We start from the raw sequence: 18871 nt of genomic DNA, 5'->3' as shown, positions 1-18871 counted from the left end.
TTTAAGAGTGCCTTGACTGTCCCCTTACAAACTGCTCCTCAGCATCAGTGAAGGAAAGTGAAGCAGCAAATGCTAACAATCCTTGCTTCTAATTGTTCTCAGAGACCACCTGGGAAAACACCTTGACCATCTCATTAAATATGTAAATAAGAGGAAATGTACATTCACCACACAGCTGAGATGACAATACAAGTCCTTGGAGTTACCTTTTTCTTGCTTCGGCTGCTTTCTTCCTGGCAGAGCTGGCAGATCTGAGCATTTCCAGGTCCTGATGGCTGTTCCTAAACTCACAATAAAAGCCAAGACGTTCTGCTTTACTTGCCTGCTTTCCATGGCTTTGGTAGCAAAGCTCTGTGGCTGATCCTTATTTTATAACAGGGATGAAGATTTCACACTGTCGTGAAATCGAGGGGGAGGACAAAATATCTTTTTTCACCAGGAATAATCGGTGATGGAGGTAGAAATTCCTGGTAGATGGGACTAAATGTGCATTGCAGCATCCTGTTGAGAGTTGGTGGCTCTAGCCAGGCTTTGCCAGGCACCCAGCAGAGAAAGAACACACTTGGGTCAATTTGACATACGCAGAAGCAACCAACCAAACACAAACAAATAACCCTTCCCTGTAGCCTCCACAGGAACTTGCAAAACCCTAACCCAGACCAAGGAGGTTACACACTGCCATTTTCACAAAACACTAAATTCTGCCTTGTTCTTTTTCAAGATGCTAACGCAGAAAAGGCATGGGGCAAAGGAATTACAAAAGGATTTAATATTAAAGATAAGAGTTTTGTTGAGGGAATGAAATAGACTCACATAAATGCAGTGCTGACAACTAAAAGCCTTTCTATTGAGATAAGCAGCACTTCTCCACTAGAGATCCACCCACATTGCTGCTACATACTCTACAGGCATAAATCTTAATGAAGGCAAAACCTGAAGGACAAACTTCAGGGCATTTGCAGCAGGGAAGATGCTGCAGTGACCCAGGAGCTCCCTCTGCACACTTGCTAGTATCTGAATGCAAGAAAAGGCATCACCAACCTGCTCCTCCTGGGTGCTACTCTGTAACCTACAAGAGAAAAACATCATTAGTTTGAGCCAGTGCATCAATCACACTGCTACTTAGGAGAAAAACTTAGGGACTATCAGAGGACTCAGCATCCTGCTATTAAAATACTACCTGCACTGATTTCTGGTTTTATTTCTTCAAAACCACACTGCCAAGCCTGCTCACACGAGAGAGCTGAAGCACGTATAAGCTTCATCAAACAGGAAAGCAAAGAGGCAGCAGTGACCGGTGCTGTAGAATGAATTCTGCCAGCTGAGCCAAGCAGCACACTCGTGGCTAAATTGAAATGCTTGTAAAATGACTTCAGAAGAGCAGAAAAAAGGGTAGCGTGAAGGTGGAAAAAGCAGTTCAGACAGCACACACAGTTAAAAAGTAGCTTTAAAGTTATGACTGCAAAATGTTTGGTGCCCTAGATCTGGGAACAGGCAATGGTTATGCTCTGTTGCTATGAAGTCTTCCAGACAAATGGGCAGACCAATGCTCACAGCTTACACACTGTGAAGTGGGTGCGAAAAACACCACAAGACTGGAAGGTTTTTAATAGCCAAATAAAAAGACCTGGATAAAGCTTATACTATTTTTAAAACAATACTTTTCCAATCACCTTTTTATTGGCATTCAGCACACTGTCAGAGCACTGCACATTGCCACTGACATTGAGAACAGTTCAAAAAGGCTGTTGCTGTCTCTAAGCAACGCCCTCATTAGAGAGCTCTTCTCTATTTGTCTTTAAACCCATCTCCACATTCAAAAAACAGATCTTCAGCTTAACTTCCAAGCGCTAAACAAATCCTATCACAACAATCTGAAAATGTAGAGGGATTTTAACAATGGGGCAGGAGGCTGAAATGCTTTCTTAGCCAGGGAAATCACGCTATGCCAAACTTCCCATCCTGCAGCAAAGAAATCAGAGAAGAGGGAGCAAAAATCAGAAAAAGAGAAGACAAAAATGAGATGTACTTTCTTCCATACTTGTGTGGCAGGACACTGTTTTCCTCTCTTGGGGCCTGTTTCAGTTTGGCGTTTTCGTCTTGGATTCTGAGCTTCCCGTCCTGCCAAAAAGGATTTATCAGTCAGTCAAACCACATTAGCATGTTAACAAAGAGTTCACCTTCGCCATGTTGCTGACACTGCAGAGGGAGACTGTACTTTTGTACTTGGAGAGCACTGATCTCACTGGCCCCCCTTGGCACGGGCACACAAAAGCATAAAAACACCAATCCACCCCAGGAGCAGCTCTGTGTGCTTTTATTTTTGCTGTGAAGAAAAGCTGATTTCAAGTTTTACAGCTGGACTCTTAATCTTAACCAACGGTCTCCTTTTACCAGAGAACAAGAAACTTCAGTCACTTTTTTAAAATTATTACTTTGTATAGAGTGATCAGGGCAGCAAATCCTCTCAGCCAGGAAAGAAGAATCCTCCCCTCCGCTCCCCAGCTAAGAACTGGGTCACAGCCTGAGCCAGGCAGGTACATTAAGAACACCTGGAAACACAACCACGTTAAAAATAGTCTGCAGCATACAATGCAAGTGCTGGCAGTTAGCCATGCATACACAGCTCTGGTGTTGCAACTATAATCTCAGTGAAGCCTTTACATCCTTGAAAATGCAAACTTGCACTGGACCAAGAAGAACAATTTACAGGTTTTGTGGCAAAAGAAAAATCTGTTAAGAAACCTTTTTTTTGTTGTTGTTTTTTGCCCCATCTGCTCCCAGCAGGATCATCCCTGCTGAATAAAGGAGGCAAACTTTACTTTTGTATTTGGAGAATACTGATCTCACTGTTCCCTCCCAACCGTCAGCCACTCCCACACCCGGTGATACGCTGCCACACAAGCAGCAGAGAAAAGCAGCTCCTTATCATGATGTGTAAGTAACTTCACTGAACACTGGGTGGGGAAAGGGGAAAAAAGCAAAGAAGTTAAACAGAACAGAAAGGAGCAGTTAAAGCGGCCCAGGGGAGTCCAGTAAAGGCGAGTCTCAAGTGCTGCAACATACATCAGAATTTCAGAAACCACCTCTGCTATTTCACAGTTCTCAAATTTACGAGCATTGCTCTCCTAAACAAGTACCAGTTCCCAGCAAAAGAGCCTCTTTCAGTTTACAGAAAAAACGCAGGGCAGATTTTCACTTTCAAAGGCAAATGACTTCTAAAAAGGGGGTTTCACTTAGGGACTATCAGTTTTACCCTTGAGATTACCACTTCATTTCATCACACTGAATGTGCGAATGCATTAAAAGCACTGCCAGTGACTCGTGATGCCCTCAAAAGATAAGTTTGTTTTCCAAATTGCATTGCTTTTCCGGGAGAATTTCCCTTTTTACAATGCAAAAATCACAAGGGAGCAAGCTTGCTTTTCATTAGACGTAATGCTTCATCATCTCTCCTGCTGTGTTACGCTTAGCTTTATTAAACTGTTGAAGGAAGTCACCACCACCACAGTCAAGATTGGGTCAGATACTCAGCCTGAATGAATCATAGAATCGCTTAAGGTTGGAGAAGACCCACAGGATCACCCAGTCCAACCATCCACCCATCACCAATGGTTCTCACTAAGCCATGTCCCTCAACACAACGTCCAAACGTTCCTTGAACACCTCCAGGGTCAGTGACTCCACCACCTCTCTGGGCAGCCCATTCCAGTGCCTGACCACCCTTTCAGAGAAGTAGTATTTCCTAAAGTCCAGCCTGAACCTTACCCGGCACAGCTTGAAGCCATTCCCTCTAGTCCTATCACTAGTCACACGAGAGAAGAGGCCGACCCCCAGCTCACTACAACCTCCCTCCAGGTAGTTATAGAGAGCAATAAGGTCTCCTCTGAGCCTCCTCTTCTCCAGACTGAGGAAATCTGTTCTGCAGTTCAGTGTAATGCTTATTTATTTATTTATTGAAGCTTAACCAAATGACTACTTGGCGTGTGCAAAAAATGCTCCAAAGCTCATCTTGTTCTGACAAATTAACACCACGTATTTAATATCGAGTAAAGCTCAGGAAGAGAGAACAAACAAAGTGAAACCATAACCGAAATATAAGCCAAGAAGAAAAAAAAAGACATGTTACCGGTTTTAACCAATTCTTCGGGCCTTTCTTGTTTCCTTGGCTGCTTTGGTGACTGTGTGACCATCTCTCTCTTTCCCGCTTCAGTTCGAGTTCGAGGTGGCTCCTGTAATATCAAGGTGGAATTGTGAATAAAGTTAATAACACTCAACATCAAGAGCCACTACATTATTAAAACTATTTAATCTCCTCTTAACCCTAAAGCAATTGAAGCCTAATTCAAGAGCTAAAAACTGCTTCTCAATAAAAAGTTGTTTAACGTGCATTAAGGCCACAAAATGCCACGATGGAGGATCTGAACGTTTTTCATCTAATTCTAGCACCGTTTTGGAGAAAATAAACCTGACGACTAAGTCTGTGCGTCCCTACACAGTACCAAGCTATAGGCACATCTGAAGCCCCCAGCACAACCTAAAGGAAAGGATGACAAAATCCAGCTGTTGGTTGCAGACCCTTTTCTCTGGCACACCAGAAAGCTCTGCTGCTGCAGCCTGCCAAAACAACTCCATTTGAAGTCCTTACCAGTGAAGTGAACAGAGATGCCATAGCTACTGTAGGGAACAACCCTTGCTCCATAAATCAAAGGCTTGGAACTGGTAAATGTACTGGCAGGGCTCGCACCATAAAAGATTCGGAATCCTCATTTCCATTAAGTACAAATGTATCTCTCCACTATTAACCTCATTAGTCTCAATACTGCTCCAACAGATTTTTAAATAACTCATTTGACTGCAGCCTCATTGACCATGTAGTCTAACTGAAGTGAGTAAAGCTGGTGGAAACTTAGATCCAGAAATGAGTCCTCCTCCATGTGGGCATTCAAAATCAAACCAATCAGGGGATAAGTCACTTATAATTTGATTAAAAACAACCTGAAACACACAAAGCCTCATTTCTTCTTAAAAGAACACAATTCCAGCAGCACTACTCACCACCGTCTGTCAGCTCAGTGCGTTAGACTCTCCCTTACTTACATCAGTAACAGCCCCCAGTAAAGGAGGCACTGTTAGGATGACAGATATCAGAAAAAAAATGAATTGATGCAAAAAACAAAAAACACACCACTTTGAAAACATCCTCCCCAGACAGCTACGCTAATTCAGTAACACTGACTTAATGCTAGATGCATGTGTAGATAAAATGCATTCCCCACCCACACCTAGCGCTATCGCTAAGCTCACCCACGCAACACCAGGGATATGGAACAGACTTCTGATAAAAGCCATTTGCTGGCTTTGTGGGTGGGCTCTGTAGCTTTTGGAAACAGGAGTCAGAAGCAGCTGTGCCAGGATGCAAGACAAAAAAAAAAAAGAAGAAGAAGAAAAGCACCCAGTAATGCATCCACACTGTTCACTCCAGCAACCTTGCTGAAGAACAGAGGATACCTTATGTCTGCAGATAGAGAAGTGCTCTGCCACTTTAAGATAAGAGGATTCCTCTGTTTTCCCAACCTTGGTAAATCGATGACACTGCAGGGGAAGACTGACAGTTCTTGCTAAGATCCCTGCATTTCACTTCTACCTTTTCAGCTGTCGCTGGCAAAATTCCTATTGGTTTCAACTGGAAAAACCTCAGCAGTTTATCAGACCAGCACTCAGGATTGCTCCCCTTGCTCCTTAACTCTTACACGTTGGCTCTAGGCAGACTTCTTTGAGCTACATCCTTGATGACGAGCAGCCAACAAATCATCTGCTTCAGATTCAAGGTTACGTTATTACAGTGAGAAGTCTGCTGTAATGCTAGATTTTGGAGAGGTCTGTATGGCAGTCAGAGGCCTTACTGCACTCCAACGCACGTATCCAGATAACTTGAGATCCCTAAAGCAAGTTAACTTGCAACGGTTCCTCCAGGCACACGAAGAATCAACCAAGCTTCCCAAACAGGTTTTGAAGCTTGTGGTGATCTCCATCCTTCTGCATCTATAGCACTGTCAGTTCCCAAAGAAATGGTTATGGGCAGATGCCCAAAGCATAGAAAATATGCATGGAAATTTGCATGTTTGAAAGGAACATCTTGACATTTCGTTTCCACTCAAGAGACGTTCTGCAGCCTATTTCTGATATCTCACTCCCATACAGCTTGGTACCTCTGCTCGTGGCTTCTGCTGACCACTCAGTCCTTTTGCATTTCCTTCCCATCAGATTTTTCAGGTTTCAACTTCAAAAGACTTGCTGCCTCACAAAGCATTCTACCTCCCTAGTGTTAACACCATCTGGCACCTCAAATGCCACTCATCTCTTCCCAGCCCTTTCCTCCTTTTGGGATCGACCCGCCTGCTTTCTTCTAGACATGGGAAGAACAGCCCAGAAAATAAATGAGAAAAAGATCTCTTCACCGCTGCCTGGAGAGCTCTTCCACTTCTAGCTGGAGGCTGTTGATTTTGTCCCCAAACTCCTGCTTGAAGAGCCGGTTGTCCTGCTGTGCCAACTGACGGTCTTTCTCCGCCTGCCGCAATCTGGATTTGAGCCACATGAACTTGTGATAAAAAACAAAAGCCATGGTGGGGAGGAAGACCGACTTTAACCAACAAATAAAAAAAAACCCAGTGAAAAGGTAAAGCCAAAAAAAGGGATGGTAAAAACGATGGGAAGGAGGAAAACATTGTAAAGAAAAGTAAAATGTAGGTGAACCAGGCAGAAGCTCTGATTTTCAATTTTTTTTTTTATTCTATTACTACAGTTTACAGCCATTAGATGAAAAACATAAAACATCACTTTTATCCAGATTCAAAGCAAACCTCAAGTACACAAAATTTGAAGTCAAATTTGATTTTAATGTACGTTACATCTCAGCTTTACACATGTAGCTGGAACTTGCAACATAGGTTAGCTACTATATGTAGAATTAGTGCATCTTCCTGGTCTCTTCCACTGACTGTCACGTTGACTCAAGTGCCTGGGCATTTAGACACCAAAGCTTCTCTGCTTTGGGCCTGACATCAAACTGCCAGATGCTTAATTCTGTCTTATTTTAGCGTTGTTGTGACAGCAAACAAAATGAGCCCAAACCCCAATTCCTACGGAAGAAATTTGAGGAGAGTGGCAGGGGTGTTAACTGTTCTAACTAGCTGTTTGGATACCTTGATGAAAGCTTTTGCCTTTTTTTCCCCCCCCCCCCAAATAGTTAAAATGCATTTCTAGTGAAAGATTACAGAAGGTTAAGTCTATACTCTCAAGCATGAGACTTGGGCATCACTAGAAGGTTTAAATCCAGTCTCCAAGTCTGCTCATGTGCAGGAGTCCACTAAACAAGCTAAGCAGTGGAACGCGCTTGTGCGTAGGAGGACTAGGCTGAGCCTCCAAGATTTGTAAATGTATTTAGTGAGAATTAGTAGATGTTTTTTGCCAGTTGTATTTCAGTCACACCTGCCATCTGCTGCCCCCAAGAAGCACTATCCAACAGGATAAATGGCGAACTGGCACCAAATTATTTTTGTAAGTGTCTCATCTGAGCAAAAAACTCTTGATTTTACTCAGAAAAACCCCAAACATTATCCTCTTGAAAGAAAAAAAAAAATCTCTAGGAGCATTTCTAATGTAAAGCCTTATAACAGTCCAGCACCTTGAGCTTCTGTGGCCACAGGGAAGAGGACATTGATTTATAATTGGCCACACTACAGTTGCTTAACGTTTTGCACTGGGATGTTATGATGACAACTACTTTTCCCATTCAGAGATGTTTCCAAGCTTCAGTTGTTTTTTCATCTTTCATCAGCAAATTCCATATTTGTATCGAGCAGTAGAAATGTAGAAGCAAATGAAAGAAATATAATAGCAAAAGGCAACTCTTCCTTTTAAACCACTAACTACTCAGATAAGGAGCGGTCAAGTACCAAATTACCATTTCCACTCCCCACCACTGCACTTTTTTTTTGTTTGTTTCTTTTAAACATGAATGTACAAAGATCAGATTTTGTTGTTGTTGTAAAACATGTAACTTCCCATTCTAGGAAGAGGAGAGACCTATCAAAATACCCCTCCTCAGCTTCCTTCAGTAAGGAAGAACAGCAACGTATGTCTAGAGGGATTCATGGCAGAGGTAGAAGGCAATGCAAAGATAAGGAGGTTTTCACTGAACTTACCACTCTATTATGTTACTCTAAGACACCTAACTACTAATTCTGGACACATGAATTTTAAAGGAATAAGGATAAGTCCCCCGTCTCCCCCCCCACCAAGTCACTAAGGCAAAATCGTTGCAAGCAGTCTTGGTTACAAGAGGGCTGGTCTTCGTGGTGATGAGCTACTGAGCCGTGCCCATCTGTCTTAAGACTTGGGGCTGAGCCCACAAAACAGAAGTGAATGGGTAACGGCTTGGGGTACGCACACAACTACTTTCAACAACTTCCAGGGATGCATTTGCTCCTCTAATTCACAAAAAGGGTAACACAGAAATCTAGTTGACTTTCCAGAGCTGGCCAATGCAATATTGGCTTGACCAATGCACCTAGTATCCATACATGTTGAAGACTTGTGCTGCTGTATACGGCATGCATCACCAGGATGTACAGAGCCACATTCCTTATGCTTTTCTGGTGTTTATTGGCCAACTCGTTGGTATTTTAACACAGTTTAAATGGCAAAGTTAGGGATTTTTATATCCAACTAAATCTCTGAAGAAAAACTCACTAGTTTTAAAAATTCAGCAAAATCCAAATCAACTTTAGGTGACAATTAACATTTTAACAGTTGATCTTAGCAATTCTAAAGTTCTCCCCTCATAAGTGAGTTCTGATGTCAGAGCTGTGAGGTGACCAGACACAAAAATGTCTAATGATGCTTCTGGATCAGTTTGTTTGCTGCACTGTTTAAGGTTTTTGCCTGTTTCACCAAATCCTTTTCACTGTGTAAGTAAGTTAGAATGAGGATGAAGAGGAAATGGAAAAATAACAACAGCAAGAGAAAAAGAGCACATCAATTAGCTGAGAAGATATAATGCATTATAAAATACACATTTTCTACAAACAAACTGACCTATGTCATTAAGAATCATTCATAACACAAACCTTAAAAATGAGAACATTTACTTAATGAATAGTTAAATGCACTACATTAATTTCAGACCCATCGTGCTGAGACCTAGGCCTTCCCTTGGTTTGGCTTGGAGCTACCACTACAGTCAAGGCAATTCACAGAGACTGAAGTCTTTGGCCAAGCAAGAAAAAAGGGGAAAAGGAGCACTGCTCCTCAAATCAATTCAACTTCAATGCTGAGGCCATCCAAATTATGTGATACAGTAACACCAAAGCAACAGAGCCATTAGGATGGGACTTGTCTCACACCAAATGGATGTTATACCTACAGGATATTTTTACCAGCTTCTACAGACAATCAGCCTGTTCCTTGACTTATTTTCATGTGAGATTTTTTTTTCCCCCCAGCATATCTTCCTCAGAAACTACAGGGACCTGATCATTTGTCTGCTCTTAAAACAAATGGTTCAAAATTTGGGGTACTTTTTTTTCAAAACGGTACCAGAAAGATCAGGAATAATCATGCATCTCCAAAAAAGATTTCTGTTGTATTTCTCCTCCCTGCTCCCACTGCACTACTGTCATTAATAGTCAAGCACTTCTTTAGATGTTTAGCAGTGTGCTCACTATCAGAGATAGTAATTGACTTATAATGACCAAATAACATACAAATATGCAGCTGACAGATAAACAAAGCTGCTATGTTAATTACTGCTTTAGTAGTATATACCTTTTTTAATGGAAGCTCTCCTGAACATGCAAAACACTTCACACCATGCCACAAAATTATTGCTCAGACTGAATCCTGCTCTCTTCATGTTGCTCTGTTTAGCACTAAGGCTCTCATCCGGTCTATGGAATTCAGTGGGACACTGTCACTAGTATAAACACAGTTATCATAATTGCAGAAGTTTCATTTTTTACCTTTGTTCAAGCTGTTTGATGGTAGCAGCCATCTGATTTGTTTTCTCTTCCAAACGGCTGTTCAATTCACTCTTCTGTTTCACTCCCATGTCTGAACTCTACAAAAAGTAGCAATGTGCTTTTTGTAAGTATCAGTAAAACCAAAATAAGCAATAACAAATCATGTGGCAAATGGCAGGAAATAGACAGAAGCCATTAAGACAGAAGGTGCTCAGAAAGCAAATGCCAGGTCAACATGGCAAGGCCAAACATCCTGTTCTACAGGTGCAGGCTACATCTGGACCTCAGAGAACGCCAATATTATAATCAGTTCTGCTTCCTGCAAGTGGTAGTAATGCAGTAACTGTTAATGACCCTACAACGTTTTGCACAGAACAATTGGCTCAAGAAGCATAGAAACAAATGTTTTCCTGTCCTATAATTTATTTTATGATTTGTTTCTGTGTACTGTGTGCTACTCTGTGTCCTAAAGAGTCCGCTTTTGTCATTATGTAGTAATGTAGGTAATGACAACATAAACATTTCAAATAAGGCAGTAATGGCTCAGTGTTTACATCATAAAAAACAGAAGATGCTTTCCTCACTGAAACACGCACATTTCTGAATTATCATCAGTCTTTCTCCGCAACAAATAGCATTTTCTTTCAGCTCCCCAATAGGGACAATTGCTTACAATTCTACAGCTTTCTGTTTTGCCCCTCAGTAGCTCCATACCGTCTTTATCAAACTTTAATGATACCACTAGGATTCCAGAACACATCCATAGGCTAGAAAGCAACCTAAACCAAACCCCATGATTCCTGCTGCTGAAATGCTTCGCTTAACCCTGGACAGAAGAGGCTGTGGGCTCTAAAAGTGAATATTTGCGCCAACAAAGAATTAGAACAAGATCACTCCAGAGGACTGGCAAAACAAAGATTGGTTTTCTATCCTACAATTGAAGAAACCAACATGGAACTGATGAACACCTACCAGTCATGCAAGCACCTGAGAAAACGCTCCCAAATGAAGAGTAGCAAAGAACAGCTCACTACTGAGATACCCTTCCCAAAGCATACCTACTTGCATATACTTCCCCACAATAAGGAAAATCCTATGTTTACTGTCATAGATAATGTTACCTAGCTGTAACAGACACCTGTCAAGGTAACCTTTGAGGGGAAACATTCCTTTCACTTAAGGTTTGATGTTTCTTTTTTTCCTTCTTTTTTTCCTGTAGGTTTATGAATTTGAAAAAGGCAAAAAAGCTATCAGCACACATCATTAGAGAATTCTTATCTTCCCTGAAGTTTCTTAAACAGATCAAATTTAACCTACACTTAAGAATGCCAGCCCTACGTGATCAACAAACAGAAACTAACGTAGAAAAAACTGTGGGTAGGGATAACTTTGCAAAGGAAGCAAGACAGATGTATGGTATATATCCAGTCACCCTAGTACACACCTGGTACTTTTCAAGCAGAGACGGGGAAAAAAAGGAACAAGAGCTACCACTTTTATTTGGAACTCATCCCATATGATTTAATTATTTTTCTTACCTGCAGCTTGAAAGACAGTTCATGCTTTAGGGCCCTGAGATCATCCAGTTGCTGTCTGAGTGCCACCAGTGCATCTTGCTTCTCACAGACATCTTTCTCCAGCATCTTCATAGCTAACTCCATCTCCTGTCTCATCCCAATCTGAGCCTCCAGTTCCTTTTCCACATCCTGAAACACACAGTACAGTCAGCTTTCCTTCTCATCAATGATGTAACCACCCCTAACTGGTGCTTTTGGCAATGAAGTCACCACCCCTAAAAGTGTGCTGAGCTGTTACGGCATCACAGTTACAGATTTGACTTATCAGAAACAATTAAAGACAAAAAATTCACAATTTCAGTCCAACATTAAAGAGTGATTAAGTACGCATCCTGAGTAACTGAGTAATATTTCAGATAGTGGCAATATCCTTACCTGCAAGGGGGATGTAAAAGCAACTGCACTGCCCATTTTGAGCCACAAAATTAACCAACAAGACCATCTCAGATCAAATTGAAGTAGACAGGCAGAAATGACAATAAGCCCCTGGTCAAATATGCTGAAAAATAACCGTCTGGCATGCAGTAATTATGTGAAAAAGCCATCAGTAGGGAGCTTCAACCTCACAGTGTCCTTACCAGCCGCAGCTGAGTCTCCTCCTTTAACTGTTTTCGTGCCTCAGTCAGTGCCTGTCCATCTGCAGTTCTGTCTTTAGTGACCTAATTTAGTGAAGAAACTCTTATCAGTGTAATGATACACACTAACAATTCTCACATTGGCTGATCTGCTTTTCCCACTTTTGAACCAAATTGTGCAACTATCAGAACACAGCAGCTCTATTCAGATAATGCAACATGCAGCTTATGAGAAATCTCTGTCTCTCAGTGCAATTCAATGCCTGTAATTAAAATGGTCAGACAGTCCATTTTCAGACCTTAGATAATTACTAAGTATGATTTAAAAAAATCTCAGAAAAATACCTTTCGGGATTTTAAACTAAAAGCAGATTCTGTCATAGTTACCAATACTTTCAGCAAATGAACTGAGAAAAGACTTTAACATATTTTATCATCCCGTCCCTTTATTTCCAAAAGGGGTAGCATTTCAGGCTAAAAAAGCAGAACTCGTATTTCTGAGCTTTTTTGCCACATCTCAGTTAGATCACCCTTCCTCCAGTCTGTTCTGACATCTCCACCTGGCAAGCCATGAAGATGCTGTGTTAGCTTTCAGCTCTGCACATGTACAAGCTACCACCAGGCAGGATTTACTACGGTCAGGGTCCATCTGTTACTCTCTGCAGAGGATCCACCTGGAGTCACTGTTACTTATTACAGGTTTTTTGTGAGACAGATAAGGAAATTGAGGCTCTTCAAAACACCTACTCTATATAAAATTCTGCCCAACGGGTTCAAGCGTCATCTACATGTACTGACCTTACGATTGGACTCCAAGATGTAAGAACTTTCTTCTTTAACTCGTTCCATCTCTTCTTGCAATGTAATGATCCTGTTGTTTGCAACAGCAAGCTGTGAGCAAAACAGAACAGTAATGTATTAAAAACGTACTTAGCAGATTTTTTCTTCTCTAGACAGACTATCCTGTACTTGTTTGCTAACATTCCCAGTAAGAAAAATAAATATTTGAAGTGAAAGAGGACAATTCAGCCCTTAACACAGGGACAGACCAACTGAAAAAGTATCAGCCAATAATGTAAATCTATCACATTGGTACTACAGCAGTGACTTCCCAAACTACTTCTATTTGCGTCTTTCAGTAACATTACTAAGTTCTGTAGGTCACTATGTCCTAGACTCTACATAATGTGTGGTTAATACAATTCAGTGCAAATCCTCATTTCAATAAAAACTAGCCTGACAGAAGTGTGAGTCTTTGGTACAGCTCGTGCCAAATACACAAACGGATACGACATGTGACACAGTCCATTAACTACACCCTGCAAACAGCTCCAGTTGGCACAGCATGTCCCAGTGTCGATTCAATTCTTAATCTGAACTGCATGCAGACTTTACTAAGAAACAAGCAAGCAAGCTACTAGAAAAACATGAACTAATAAACACTTCAGTCAACATTGTAATCAGTCTCATGGGTATCATGATTAATGGACAAAGCATTCAAAATATGGACGGTAATAAATCAAAAGCCATTTATTGTATCTGCACCAAGAAACACAGCCTACTGTAGGACACCTTTCAAAAACTAAAAATATCTTAAATTGTAAAAAATCTTTTTTTACTTTACCTGCAAGAGCACATATGCTAACTTGCCAGTAAAGTCTCTCATCATTTGGAACACATCCCTTAGAGAAGGTGTTACAGAACCAGACACACACACACCTCTCTGATGAGAGCGAACAAGCAAAAAAGAATTCCTATTTCATGTTTCTACTGCCGGAGTGCTGAGATGTCCTAATCAAAATCATTCTGCTGAGCAAAAGGACGTGCTGACAGAGACACCGTCAAACCTTCAGGATGAGACTTACTATTATCACTCATGACGTAAAAATAATTTTATCGCATTTACGCCATTACTGATGAACTGCAAGACCAATTTTAAGACATAGGTTACATCTACAACTCACGTACCAATGTCTTTCCATGCTCAGAGTGAACAATGTTGCTATATGATATTTTATTCCTTTATATCTTGCAAATTCTGACAGACGAGAGGAAGTCATTGATGCATGCAAGGTATCTTAACACGGTAGTAAACTTTTGCGTCTGTCAAAATAAATGTCTCTGTCTCAACCTACTTCAGCTGTAGGGCATTTCAAAACACATCCATTGTATAGTTCATTTTAAGACATTTTCCAAAAAACAGAAAGCATTCAGAAGGAAAAAGTGGATTCGACAACTTTTGATTTTGAACATAAACATTTGGCTGTTTTCCATCTCACATTTAGTTAGTGGCAGCTAACTGAATTCTCAGCAGTTCAGTTATTCCTGTTTCACCTTTAAAAAGGCATAAGTATGTACACCAGAATTCTGAAAATCCATCCTCCCTTTATCTTTTCAATTCCTAATTCCAAAAGGCCAGAACATCAGGTGCTTCCCTATTACACTTACCTCCTCGGTCAGTTTAGTGTTGGACTTTTCTAAGGCGTCCACTTTGGCCTGCAGGTTGTTTACTGTAGCGCTGTTGAAGAGGGAAAAAAAACAACCACAAAACATGTCAGTAATTCCTTCTTTTTTAAAAGTCTGTTTCCTATCGTGCTATCCCATATAACAAAAAACAAATAAATCATGTATTACCTTAAGTGCCTATTCAGTTCTTCTACGTAGTTCTTCTGGTCCAAAATAGCAGTTATCTGACCATCTCTGGAAAAAAGAAATACCCTCAACTGAGCATGAGTGTAGTCCTTCCATACCTACAAATGCTGACTGTGCGGTGCATTTCTCAAGGTTCCATGCAGACTGAAAGGCCTCCACCATACAAAAAGATGATGCGATAGAGATGAGTCAACTCCAAGTTATTCAGCCTACTTTTAACTCTACATCATCCATCCTGATTGTCCTGCAAGGCTTTCTGGCCCATACCATGCAGCATAACAGAGGCAAGCTGTCACTCTGAATGCTTATGCAGCGATAAAGGCTAGGAAAGGAAGAAATAGCATAGTTTCTCTTTGATTTCAAACCTCAGCATCTGAGCTAATAGATGTAAAGAGACAGCGTAAAAGGTTTAAGAGGAAATGTGGCTGTACAGCCCATGTATCTGCCATGGCACCAAATGTCCACTTGTTTCCAAGTGAAACAGCAAAGCTGAGTTGCACTCAATGCCCTTCTCATCAGTTACTGTCCTCCACCTTCTCAGAACTTGCAATTACTACATTCAAGCATTATGTGACACATTAAAAGAGTGATTAAGCTGGATAACATTTCAGTCATTACAACTGTACTTTAAAGAAAAAAGCTGGGTTTGAACCACATTTCTACTGAACAGGGACTACTTCACCAAATTTAGTTCAAGGAAAGTTGCCAAGTATGCAAAATACACATTTATTTTGCATACTCTTTCAGCAGGAAATCTTAACTAAAAAAAATAAATGCATTTATAGAGCTTTTAATTTGTAGTTTCAACCAAAACATCGGATATCGAGGTATAAACATAATAATGTGAAGTGGCAGAACCTCATGAGAAGAAGGAATACTGTTGAAAGCCTCAGAAAAATCACAATACACAGTCTGTGTGTCAGCATACCCACCCTCTTGCTCTAAATGTTGCACAGCTACATTTATGTATGCTGACACAAGTACTCTGAATTATTATTACAGTTACAGTCATCTCCAACAGCAAAATTTATTTCTGAAGATGCTGTGGTACTAAAAAACCAACTCCTATCCTGTGATACACAACAGGTAAAGGTGACTAAGCTGCTTACTAAAAATGCTTTCAAGAATGGCAACTTTAACTCAGAGTCACTTTTAAGGTATTTTCATCTTAAATGGCCAGGAGACTCTCCTCAGCCCTTCTACCTCCCATTGCTTCCAATGTCTTATTTACACATTATGCACTTTCAAAGATGAGCTATTTGTTCTCTATGAAAAACAAACAAACAAACCCTGAAGTGTTTTAGTGAAAAACTTAATAGTTTGCAGGGTAACTCAAGATACTTCAAAACAAGTCATCAAGAGGTGTGCAGGACAGTTGTGCATGTGCTTACCCTTCACTGCCTTTTGTGCTGTTTCCATCTTTCAAATACATTGAGAAATCAATAACTCCAACCTAGGAGAAAAAATTGCATTGTACATTAAACACTTTTCATAAGACTAAACACTGTTCATAGCTGTTTACGGTCATTCAGTTAAAAGCATCAAAGCATACTGTGTCACAAGGATGCATTATAGTACTAATCTATCCAAAATGAAGGAAAATATGAACCAGTTCAAGCAAAAATATGCTATGAGAGAAAGCAAGTTAGCAAAAAAGTCTTCAGAGGTAACAGCAAGTTGAATTGTTACAATTTAAGTGAGCAGAAAAACGCATTAACTGAACAGCACTGACCTGTGAATCCAGGTCTTCTCCTTTCATGCAGAAGTTTGCATCAATGACATTCAAACCAACGAGGAGGCCAGCAATGATCGCACCTTCTTCTTCCATCATCAGTGCATTAGGCTCGTAAAATTCACTACAGGATGGGCAATGAGAGAAAACAAGTATTGCATCTTTTAGAAGAACAATGACAACTAGCATGCACGCCCTAGTATTTCATAGAACGCAATGCAAAGTTCAGGTTTAATGAAAACCAGGCAACAACTGACATAATTCACACAGAAACATACTGCTGCTCTAACCAAACATCTCTCAGTACTGTGTATCTTTAGGTGACACAAAGACCCATTAAGTAGGAGATCTGGACTCTCAGCTGTTAAGCAGTCATGCAAAATAAGCATGAATGTTGAGTAGCAGTTCAGCGCAGTGAAAATTCAAGACTGGGCTTAATATTAGAGTTTTATTAATAAGCATACTTTTGCTACTCCACTAAATACATCTCAAACACAAGCTGACACATTTTCCAGAGGAAAGTAAATTGCAAAATCAACTATGGATTCGCACAGACAGTCAATAAAAACCTACATCTGAGTAAAGAAACACCAACATATTTATCAAGTTCTACTACTTCACACAAACATAGTAGTGGACTTGTAACTACTCTACATAGCTAGTGCTATTTTTATGAGTGGGGAAGTAAAGATACAGAGAACGAATTGACTTGCTCCAAGCAAGATGGTGATAAAGTGTCAAGATCAGAAATAAAACCACAGCCAAGATCTTATGAACAGAGAATGCTGTATCTGTCGGCAAGAGTTTTTCAACTGAACTGCCTCTTTGGACACAAAATTTGTTTATATTCTAATAGATACTTGAGACAATAAGGGTGGAAACACTGCCATTCCTGGATAAAGAAAGAATATTAAGCATTTTTACTCCCTGAGATGAAACTATGTTTCACAAACACTAGCGCTTCTCAAGAGAAGTACATGTATCCTTCCCATTCGGATGTAAAACTTCTTCAAAAGATCTTAGAGGGCAAAAGTGAACCTTATCCAATCTGAGAGAGTTCAAGGCTCACCTGAGAAGATCCTTTCTGTTAATCAAGGCTTTCATGTACTCTGAAAGTTTCTTCTGCATTAGAGCAAGGCGAAGCCAAGCTCTTCCTCTACCCACAGGTGTCCTACAAAGGCCAAAACCAACACAATTACACATGTACAGTAATGCACACTCACAAATGATATTAATAACTCTATTTGGTGACAAGTTTCTGTATCTTAAAATACAGCTGATGTTGTTGAAAAGACAGATATACCAAATATGTAAGTATAAATAGTTACAGACAGGATTATCATATAATCTTAGAATGGTTTGGTTTTAAACAGACCTTCAGAGAGCATTTAGTAAGTAATTACCTAAGCATCCGTTCCTTCTCTCATATATATAGACAGATAGATAGATAGGATATATATATATATATATATATAACTAATATATAATAACTAAATACATAACTAATTATGTATTTGTTACCACACTAAGAATACTTTCCTGACTTTACCCTAGCTGGATAGTACTATACAGAAATCATCTGCTTCAGTAAATCTCCTTTTAATTCAAATTCAGTTTCTGCAAGTCAGCAGAATACGTGTATACTTCAACTCAGTGCTGATGATGTCCAAACATCGCTCCTGCAAGTGTGTTAAGCCTACTAAGAATCTGTGAAGACCATTGCAAGCATAAATTCACTGCTGTTCAAGTATTTTGCTCATTAACACATTCATGGGATCCAACAGGGTACGGCCTCAGTCCTTCCCCTCCTCTGCTCTTTCAGACCATCTCAGACACACAGCTTTAAAAATACTGAGACCTGGTATGATGCATCACTGCTCTGGCTCATCCACCCCGACACAGTGGCTGGAAGCCAGTACCAGATGCTCCAAAGGAAGGTATAAATCCCCTGTGCTGAGCAGAGCTCCGAATAGAAAGAAATTTCTTTTCCATCTCCAGTAGTCAGTTGTCTTACAGCAAACAGCTTTCTAGTCTTAACTAGCCTATTTTCTAGTCTGAAGTGGTACAAGTAGCAATTGCACATGGAAATTATCTTCATTATTCCCTTTTATGGTCTTGACCTCAACTAACACGTGACATTTTGTTTCCAAAGGGTTAGTGTGTATAAGACTGTATTTCAGAGAATTATTCAAGAACTGTCTTTTATTTTATGTCATGCTACAGTATTCTTTTACAACAAGAAAAGATGCCAGGAGCTGTGACACAACTCTCCTAGCGCTCCATGGTGGTCCTGTAAGCTGTTCCAGGCAGATT

General features: G+C 40.4%; 1 protein-coding gene across 25 annotated transcripts in view; it reads right to left on the bottom strand.

The window, feature by feature from the left end:
* The window catches only part of RUFY3 (RUN and FYVE domain containing 3), a 58569-nt gene that overhangs the window by 3143 nt on the left and 36555 nt on the right, over positions 1-18871 (bottom strand). For 17 of the 25 annotated variants that reach the window (XM_046940818.1, XM_046940819.1, XM_046940816.1 and 14 more), the window contains 14 exons: positions 17628-17729; positions 16559-16682; positions 16218-16279; positions 14809-14874; positions 14623-14692; positions 12973-13065; positions 12178-12258; positions 11561-11728; positions 10023-10120; positions 6462-6581; positions 4130-4232; positions 2030-2121; positions 1042-1069; positions 207-281 (listed from right to left, as the gene is read on the bottom strand). In XM_046940818.1, the coding sequence (XP_046796774.1) occupies positions 207-281; positions 1042-1069; positions 2030-2121; positions 4130-4232; positions 6462-6581; positions 10023-10120; positions 11561-11728; positions 12178-12258; positions 12973-13065; positions 14623-14692; positions 14809-14874; positions 16218-16279; positions 16559-16682; positions 17628-17729 (1282 nt within the window). Of the gene's footprint in view, positions 1-206; positions 282-1041; positions 1070-2029; positions 2122-4129; positions 4233-6461; positions 6602-7235; positions 8969-10022; positions 10121-11560; positions 11729-12177; positions 12259-12972; positions 13066-14622; positions 14693-14808; positions 14875-16217; positions 16280-16558; positions 16683-17627; positions 17730-18871 lie in introns of those variants that run through there. The other 8 variants (XM_015276413.4, XM_040699735.2, XM_040699734.2 and 5 more) reach the window with 4 other exon arrangements.

Source organism: Gallus gallus, chromosome 4, assembly GCF_016699485.2.
Source record: "Gallus gallus isolate bGalGal1 chromosome 4, bGalGal1.mat.broiler.GRCg7b, whole genome shotgun sequence".
In the NCBI taxonomy this organism is placed as follows: Eukaryota; Metazoa; Chordata; class Aves; order Galliformes; family Phasianidae; genus Gallus; species Gallus gallus.
The sequence above is the reverse complement of the archived record's forward strand: the minus strand, read 5'-3'. Positions and strand labels throughout refer to the sequence as shown.